Source organism: Pholis gunnellus, assembly GCF_910591455.1.
Source record: "Pholis gunnellus genome assembly, chromosome: 11".
Taxonomy (NCBI): domain Eukaryota; kingdom Metazoa; phylum Chordata; class Actinopteri; order Perciformes; family Pholidae; genus Pholis; species Pholis gunnellus.
The window spans coordinates 2,133,217-2,143,193 of NC_136538.1; the positions used below are offsets into that span (position 1 = coordinate 2,133,217).

The window sequence follows — 9,977 nt, forward strand, 5'->3', positions numbered from 1 at the left end:
TACTAATGGGGGAGCCTTTATACGGGAGGACAGATATTTTTATTTTTTTATTTATGAACTATGAATTTACGAGTCACACATTTAATTTCATACAATTCCTCAACTAAGAATGTATTTTAAAAACACAAGTTGACCACTTATGTGAATATGTGCTTGAGGGGTTTTTGCAATGGGTCCTCATCTCTTTAATACGGTGCAAGAAAAGGGCATCATCTAAAAATAATATCTGTTTTTTTACAACAGCTCTGAGATCTTTGCTCAGATCTGAGCAATGATGAAGACTAAATTAGAAAATGATTTTGCAGCAGTCCTCGAGCTATTGCATCGCTTTATTAAGTCACTGATAAAAACGTGGTATTGTTTTATTCGTATATGTATTCATTTCATCTTCAAGCCAATGTATTTCAAGCCCTACACCCACGCAGGGCTCTGACCGGGCCCACTCAGCCCCGCATTCACATTCATAGCCGCATATTAATGCGGCGGGCCCCGGAGAGACCGGCGTGCGTGTCTGCTTTTATGTGCGACACAAAAGGGAAAGGCCACGTCGTTGAACAGAACGGGTTAAGTCAATCCATCACGGTGACTCGTAATTGAGAGGAGAATCCTTAAAACCATATGGCCTCTAAAAAACACTCTCCTCATGGCCGCTCTTTTGTGCGCCGAGACCCGCCGGGGCGGTGCGCGCAGGGTGAAACGCTTGTCTCCATATTGCGCGCTGCTGGAGAGCGGCCCCTAAGGGGAACACACACACACGCTTCTGGGCCTCTTCGCTCCAGTTTATGTTTCTGACAGAGAAAAATACACGGAGGAGGTCAGAAGGCAATTTACCACAATCCTCCCAAAATGAGTTTTAAATGAAAATATGAAAATGATTCCATTATTACATGATATCAATTCATTCCATGGAATATAATAAATAGAAATGTGCGAAAAGGCTCGATATTGGAAAAGTTTATTATTATTATTATTTTACATCGTTAGTATAGTTTACATTACAATTTGTACAGTTATATGCGTTCTATATATCCTAAAGGCACTTAAAAGGTTGTACAAAGCATTATAAATATATTAAAATCGCGATTTATTACAAGATATTCGCACATGTTCTGCGTGTGATTATCATTTCAGAACGATGAATATATGAAAAAATGTTTTCCAGAAGAAGCCTTTTAAGCCTTTTTTTCAACGTCATATTCAAAGATAACATGCGGTGACGTAGTGAGCAGAGTGAGCACCTGCATGTTTGCTTCCTTGCCTCATTCCTTTCTGAATGTCTCTGTCGCGCGTTGTCCTGAGCGCACGAGCCCTGTTCTTCTGCAGAAAGCAGGGCCCGTGGCTTCTCTCAGTTCAAAAGCACCGAGACTGTTGTAGGTTTGCTGCGTGGGAAACCACGTAAAAGCGTAAATGATGAAATCCTCGTGAAGAAAGAGTTTTCTGTCCGCAAACACTTGACACTTTACACGGCGACGCACTTATTATTTAGTCATCCACGTCAATCTCCTCATCTTCATCCTCCGAGCAACACTTGCTGCTCAGTTGGTCTGTGCACCACGACGATGCGGGTGAGGGAGGCGACATGCGCGCTCTGCTGTAGTCGAGGCCCTCGGCGTTGTTATGCCGGGCCCGCGAGGAGACCGGGTCGGGCTCTGCGCGTGCGCGGCCGGGCGCGGATACGGTATCCCCGGCCATAACACCGGCCGCACACCTCTCCAGCTCGGCCAGCTTGGAGAGCTTCTCGAGTGCCACGGTGCCCGTGACCTTGGCGGACTCCACGTCCGCCTTCATCTCCTCCAGGTCCCGCTTGAGCTTGGCCCGCCGGTTCTGAAACCACGTGATGACCTGTGCGTTGGTCAGACCGAGCTGCTGGGCGATCTGGTCCCGGTCTGCCGGGCTTAGGTACTTCTGGTACAGGAAACGCTTCTCCAGCTCGTAGATCTGGTGGTTGGTGAACGCAGTGCGAGACTTCCGCCGCTTCTTCGGGTTGTTCCTCTGGCCGAAGACCGTCAGACCGTCCCGGCCTAGGAGAAAGAGACAAATTAGGTCATCAAGGTGACAACAAAATGCAAGCCTTGAGCAATGCTACTGGGTCCAAAAAAATAATAATACTACGGTTAACCAATTACTTCAGAGCTCCTCAAGTAAAACTACTGAAGCGGAATTACTGAATTACTTTTCATTCTTTTATTTATTTATTTTTTTGTCCGAGTCAGTATGATCAATTATCAGATGAAATTGCTCACATTTTCGTGCATGACAGTTGCTTTTTATAATAAATAAATAAAACGTTATTTTTAATAGTATAGGATGCTTCGGCCTATTTATATTGAATGTGAATTTGAAAATGAATTCAGCTTTTTATTATACAGTTATTTTCGTTTGTATGATAAAAACAGCATAATGTTTTGGGCTGTATTACAATTGAACTACTTTTTTATGAATGCCTTAATGTAATACTATTATACATTTCGCTACACTAAATTAATAATAAATCGAATATAAACGCAATTGTCCACTTTTACTTTACACAAATTACGCAATTATTCTGGAATCACTAGTAATAATAATAATAACAATACTAATAATAAACTATAAACTACACTATCAATCAATACAACATTACGCACCCATGTTTCTTTCACTAAACGCAGTATTTATTCATTAACAGTTTTCAGAAAAGGAAACACTGCTACTACAATACAAATACAAATAGTGAGCGTGCACATAATTCCCATTTAATAAAAACAAGTGTTTTACCCTCGGCGGCCTGCAGCACGCTGACCTCAAGGCCCTTGAAGGTTTTGCTGGCCAGCTCCTCCAGCGCGCAGAGCGGGGAGGTCTGACTGAGCAGCGCCCGGCCGGACAGGCCGTGGCCCGCCGAGGGCAGCTTCTCTCCGGCGGAGACATAGTGCGCCGTGCCGCTCAAGAAGTAGCTCTTTCTCACCGACGGCTTGTTGAGGATGTCCTCGATGCCGAAAGGCGTCAGCGGCTTGTTGGAGTTGGCCGGCGGCGGCAGCTGGTCCAGCGGACTGCGCCTCCGCTCCTCCAACACCGCTGGACACTTGGAGTCGTCCCTGGAGGTCATGGCGGGCTCACGCGGTGGTGGTGGGGGTCACACCTGACCGCAGTGTAGTTCGGAGAAGATCGATTCTAAAAAAAAAAAGGCAGACAGTGCTGTGCTGGAGGCGGGGAACGGAGAGGTAACGGGGGCGGTGACGATGATCCGCAGCTCGGATCACAGGTGCTTCTCCAGCCGCATTTCGGCCGCCGAGCTGCAGGCTGTAGGGACACTTTTGACTTCCAGCCCCACCGCGTCTCCGAGCCACTTTTCCGGGGAGAAGCACGGCGAGGCGCGAGCCGAACCCATCCGGTGGCAGGCGATGCACCAAAAGCAGCAGCGATTGACCACCAGTCACAAGTTATTGCTGACTGAAAGGCAATCAATTTCTCTCTCTCTCTCTCTCTCTCTCTCTCTCTCTCTCTCTCTCTCTCTCTCTCTCTCTCTCTCTCTCTCTCTCTCTCTCTCTCTCTCTCTCTCTCTCTGCCAGATATCGGGGAGCGGTAATTAGAGGGCACCGCTGAGGGAAGGGAGGAGTCCAATTAGAAAGCAGGCCCACTTAACACTTTCTCTCTCTTAAATTAGATACTTTGTCACAAAAAAAACAAGCAAATGTTTTCCCTCCGCGTGATGTTATTCTCATTAGCATATACACGCGGCGTATATTTACGTACAATTACGTTCAGAATGAGGGAGAGCGCGCTGTGTTCTGTGAGTGAAGACAAAGAGAGAGAGAGAGAGCGAGAGAGAGAGCGAGAGAGAGCGAGAGAGAGAGAGAGAGTTATGCCTTGGAGCGCTGCTGACATATAACACTTGACAGAGACAGGCAGAGTTACAGAGGAGGGCATCACCCCCGGCCTCAGCACCCCTACACCCTCCGTAAAGCACCGTGATATAACTCAGAAGCAAAGAAGCGGCTCCCCCGGAGCACAGCTCCCTGCGGGCACAGCACGGAGGACCAGAGAAAATAAAACACCCTCCAGCTGCTGATCACCAGGACACAAATATTAGGAGACCTTTTATTTGAGAGATCGGAAAATACCTGCAGCACATTTGCCGGTTTCACATTCTTTCATTGTGACTTTAACCCGTCAAAATATAGAGGCGGTATAAGAAAACATTAATAGGCACATGAATCTGTTTTTACGTAATATAAAAAAAACAAAAAACTAAAGTCATGATTAAGCAATAGCCTACCAATCAAAACTGTTTCTTTATAAACCCTCTCAGATGTCGTCTCAATAGATGGATTATTGTTTTCCCTTTATGTTCATATGTTTGTGTCACAATGTTTAAGGACACAGAAGAAAAAATCAATTCAGTCTCTTACATTTTTCAGTTTGTCATTTACTTTTTTTCTGTTAATTTTACTGCTGGTAACTTTTAGTTTCCGACGTTTGTGTCTCATGCCTAAAATTGATCTAATACATAAATTAAATAGGTTCATGTAGTTAAAATTAAATGTTTAAGTTAAGGTTGTTATCAGTGAGTCCGATCAAACAATACATAAACAAACCATGCTGAATCTGGCTGAGCATTCGATTCCAACTTTTGATATTTGACACTTTTCAGTGCTCAATGTGGGTTTTTTTTGGACGCGGGGGTGTTGGGGGGACGTGGACTCTGACCATGGAAACAGAAACAGAGGCCTGGCGGCAGTTCCCACTGCCTTGCCCAACAGATAATCTGATAGAGCTATTTACTGCTAGGGTGTACTATTACTACTACTAGTGGTAATATTACAGTCATGTATTACTAATAGTATGGTAATACAGCAGATCCTAGTAGTGCCAGACCATAATTGATTTATTTAGAATGTATTCCATAATGTCAGATATTACATTTGATTTATTCTCATCATGTAAACAAAAAAAATATAAAAATGTTACAATGCATTATAAACATGCTTATAATGTGTTATAATCAGCTTAGAGCATTATATGATTATAGTTATTCAGTCATTCATATTCATAATGATGAATAACAATAAGCATAAGAAATTATAAAGCATTTTATAATGACTAATAAGGTCATACTTCATAATTGCTGGCTACTGACATTTTGTTTTGCATACAGAGTTTCATGATTTCCATGGTTTAATACATTATCTTTTTTTTCATAATGCTTTATATTGTGATTATTCTAAGTTGTAATTGTTTGCTTTGGGTAAAGTGAAAAAATATAAATCTCATTGAAAAATAATTTTAACTTTACTTAAAGCAAACAATGGCCACTTAGAAGAACTTATAATACATTACAATGGTCATTATAATGCATTATGAAAAGATGATAATGGTTTATAACTGTGGGGATTTTAATACACTATTTTCCTTGCAAAAACAAAATGTCAGTGAGGGACCAACATGTGTGAATTATCATATAGACAAGTCATTATAACATTTTTCAAAATGTGTTATGATTATTGCTATAACTCATTAAGAATATTCACACATGCTTAAAACTATAATTATACGGTGCTATAAGAAAATTATAACACAATATTATTGTATGTTAATGCAATATAGACAATAAAAAACCTCAAGGTAGACAGCTTGTTTTTTCTTATATATTATATTATATCTCCAAGGTCAAGTTATTCTTGAAAAAACATCGACAATTAAATTGATGATCATGCTACAAAATTAGGAAATACATGTAAACAGTCAACATGAAAAGGATATTTATATTTTGTCCTTGCCTTTATAGTTATTTTATTTGTATTTTTATTTGTATTATTTTCATTTATGTTTTTGTTGCATTTTGGGGCATGGAAAAGTGATCATCAGCCCATGCATTTATAGCAGTAATCCAACAGATACTGATGGATGGATGGAGATGGATAGATAGATAGATAACTATATATCTATACAGATATATATATATCTATATATATAGATATATATATATATAGATATATATCTATACAGATATATATCTATATATATATATATATATATATATATATATATAGATAGATAGATAGATAGATAGATAGATAGATAGATAGATAGATAGATAGATAGATAGATAGATAGAGTTTGTCCATTAGTCAGCCCAACATTTAGTAGCAGGCCATACAAAGGGTGGATGAGTGATTAGGGGAGTTTAGGGAGGCCATCTGCAGTCACAGCCTTTTGGAGCCCTGACAAAGTCCTCGGACAGTTTTATTCCGTAATTTACTCCTGCTTTGGTCATGCTGTGACATTTGATTACACGCCTTGTCTTGGATCTTTTCACAGCGCGCCTCTCGCCTGCACACCTCGCCTGTTTTATTCTCCATCGGCAATCTCAACATCCGTGCTGATGGATGTGATGTCTTCACCCGATACCCGCTCCCAAATGGAGAAACATTCACTTTTCCACGTAGGTTTTAATTTCATCTTTGGGAAGTGCAAAGTGCTGACCTGGGGGCCTCCCATAGCCACTATGTTGTAAATACAGACCCCTGTGGCTGCACGGGCCCCCACGGACACTGCTAACATTAAAGAGCTGCTCAGATCTATAATAATAAACGGGCTTAGTTCTCCCATGTTTGTGACTGTAACTGTTAACTACAATAAGCACACATGCTAAATGATGTTAAAACAGGACGAGATTTAGTCCATTACTGTTTTTCAGTTGTCTGGTCACCGTAATGACTATATAGTGAATTCTGCTGTATTAAATGCTGATACTCGGCAGAGTAACTGACTGTGTGTGTAGTCTATCCAGTCACAGATGAATGTGTGGCAGCAGCTTCATGTCCTCTTTTTTAAAAATTAAAAAAAGGCAGCTTTATTGTCATTTCCTCAGTACTTTACATACAGAGAAGTTGAAAAATCGTTCCTCTCTAGTCCCACATAGTGAATACAAATAATAAATAATAAAGTGCAAACACAACATATATTAAGAAAGAAAATATTAAGAAAATATATTTAAAAAGAAACCTATCCTTCTATAAACCTCTAGTTGAGCATACAGCATGACTGTTGCCATTAAAGGGGACATATGCACATTTTCAGGTTCATACATTTCAGAGTTTCTGCTAGAACATGTTTACATGCTTTCGTGTTTAAAAACACTTCATTTTTTCACAGTCTGAATAAACCTGTTTTTGACCTCTGGTCTGAAACGCTCCGTTTTAGAGCCTGTCTCTTTAAGACCTCCCGTTTTCAGGTCTTCAGCTATCTGTACTGTCTCCATCTTATCCATCTAGTAATCCACGTATTCACAAACAAGGAATGTTGTCAATGTTGATTTATTTGTCCCAGAACTTCTGTACTTAAGTTACGTCACTTCCGTAGTTATTTTGACCCAAACCACGATTTCCTTCTAAACCTAAACCTAAATTGTTTCCTGTGAAGACGGAATTTTATTTTTAAAATACTGTGTCCATGTAACAAGCAGAAATTGACACATGTTGCTGGACTTTCGTAGGAAAACTATAGACTGTATATAAAAAGTGGATATAGTGAAACACATTTCTGGGGTTCAGAAACATTGACATTAAAGGTATCCCTTTGTTTGCAGAAAAGTACAATGCTTTTTCTGGCGACTGGGTTGGCATCATAGACTGTATATAAGAAGTGGACGTAATCATTATGACGTCACCCATTGGTTTGTGGACTGCTGTTTTGAAGCCTTGAGTTCGGCGATTTCACTGTCACCATCTTGGATTACGACCATCGCCATGTTTTTTCGCAATCAATGAACAGAAGTTACCATATTTGGAATATGGAGGGGTGACGTAGAGATGCCGTATACGGCTCTGGTATCGACAGCGACCTGTCAATCACAGTTAGCCCGCCCTAAAGCATACTCTGCTTTATGGTCTATTTTACTCTAAATGGTCCATAATTTACGAAAGAAACATCATGCTGTATTGAAGAAGACTTGAAATTAGAGATTGAGACCATAAACTCATGTTTACAATATTTACTGAGGTAATAAATCAAGTGAGAATTAGGGTCATTTTCTCATAGACTTCCATACAATCAGACTTGAGTCCCTAAAACGCATGGTATAAGTTTGAATACATACATTTTGTGAGAAAAACTGATAAAGGTATTAGCTTTGGCTACATTTTTTGACTTTGGCAGCCCAGAGTGAAAGAGTAAAAAAAAACTGTCAGGATGGATAGGTCAAAAACATTCCACAGATAACTCGTTTTCAATCTGGTTTTGGATATTTGCACAAAAACATGTCATCAGAATGAAGTCAAAGATGCTATGTAATCATAGAAAAAGCTGTTCGAAAGTCCTTCTCCAGTTAATGACCGGGCCCAGGGGGCAGGATGGAATCATGTGACCAGCCTCACTCTACCAGACCGCTGTCTTCACTGACTGTGGGCTGTGACTAAAGTGATTTATTCATTACTGATGACTGATGACAATAGTGCGATATGTTCATTAATAGTGAGCGGTGCCAACCCGACCTTCCACGTCCCTCCCCCCGTCCAGCTGCAGACTGTAACAAATTGCCACTTTGATGAGAACAAATCTGTTTCTCCAATTACAATGTTCAGTTTCTTCACTGCTTGACTTGTATGTCTTGATGTGGGAGGTGAGGAGACGATTTGCCTGTGCTTTTATGACAAAAAATATTTTCACAGTGGAACCCACAGTCACTCTTTGACGATCGATTACAGGTTTTCTAAAGTACCTACAAATTCTCTTAAATTGTCTTTTTTCTTTTTTTAAATGTTCTTTATTCACTAAAAGGTTGGCCTGTTTTTGCCATGACAGGCTCTGTTTGTTATTATAAGTGTCTGACGGCATTATCGAAAGAGTTTCGCCAAGGAAAAGTCTCGCTCTGAGATTTTGTTTTAAAGTCTCACAAGGTGATGTATTGCCGGAAGGCAGCGGTGGAAACACTGCGCTTGCTAGCCAGGCAAGGTTTGTTGTGTTGTGAGTACTGAAAGCGTAGCTAAGCGTTAATAAAAATATTTCCAATGGCATGGCTGAATATTTAGATGATTTCCACATTTTGGATGTGGTCCTTGAGTACGAGCGGCCATCGAGGCCGCTCGTACTTATTTGAGCCAGAGTTAATGGCTAGGGAGACTGGTGGCGTTCTACAAGCACTTTAAGTGGACGTAACGTTACACTGATGCTGCGCAATTGCCCTTGCAGCTTGCTTTGCGGCTGCCGGTTACAGCGTTGTCCCTCAATACTGGACCAGTTTGAAAAATGGTGTCACTTAGACTCACAAACGGAAAAATAGGGTCCCAGGTTGACTAATATCCAAGTTATCTTTTAAGGGGAAACAGAAACAAAGTGCAAGAGATGCAGCCCAGTCGATAGGAAAAAATATTGGCATTGTACGTTTTTGCAATGTTTTTGCGTTTGGTCAGTGAGGTAGTATATTGAGCAGCCGTTATTAAAGGTTACGTGGTATAATAATGAGAATAACCAGGTGAGAAAGTTCAAACAAAACACCGGACTTTCAGGTAGATAGATAGTTAGATAGTTACTTTAATAATCCCGCTAGGGGACATTTTATTTCCGCTACTGCAGCATTTATAGATACAGGTAAAGCAATACAAATAACAGAGTAAAACATATTAAATATAAAAATGCACACTATATACAATAAAATAGAATAATATTAAATCAACTAACAACAGTGTAACTGTGTTATAGTTGTGTGATTGATTTTGCCAGAGGTGATTTATTGTAAAGTCTTATTGCAGAGGGCAGGAATGTGCTCCTGTATCTGTCCTTGTGACAGTGGAGCTGGATGAGTCTGTTGTAGAAAGTGCTCCGCTGTCTCTGCAGTAGGTGGTGGAGAGGGTGGTCCGGGTTATCCAATATGGATAATAGTTTCTTCAGTGTCCTCTGCTCCACCACCTTCTCTAGACTGTCCAGTTTGCAGCCAATGATGGAGCAGGCATCTTTAACCAGTTTGTTAAGTCTGTTGGTGTCTCCAGCTCCAATGCTGC

At 40.7% G+C, this 9,977-nt stretch overlaps 1 protein-coding gene across 1 annotated transcript; it reads right to left on the reverse strand.

The window, feature by feature from the left end:
• Positions 1-1,482: 1,482 nt before the first annotated feature.
• lbx1a (ladybird homeobox 1a) lies at positions 1,483-3,085 on the reverse strand (the record flags this gene model as incomplete). Its single annotated transcript, XM_079168866.1, has 2 exons — positions 1,483-2,021; positions 2,758-3,085. The coding sequence occupies 2 exons, from the start codon at positions 3,083-3,085 to the stop codon at positions 1,483-1,485; spliced, it is 867 nt and encodes a 288-aa protein (XP_079024992.1).
• Between the last annotated feature and the right edge of the window lie 6,892 nt (positions 3,086-9,977).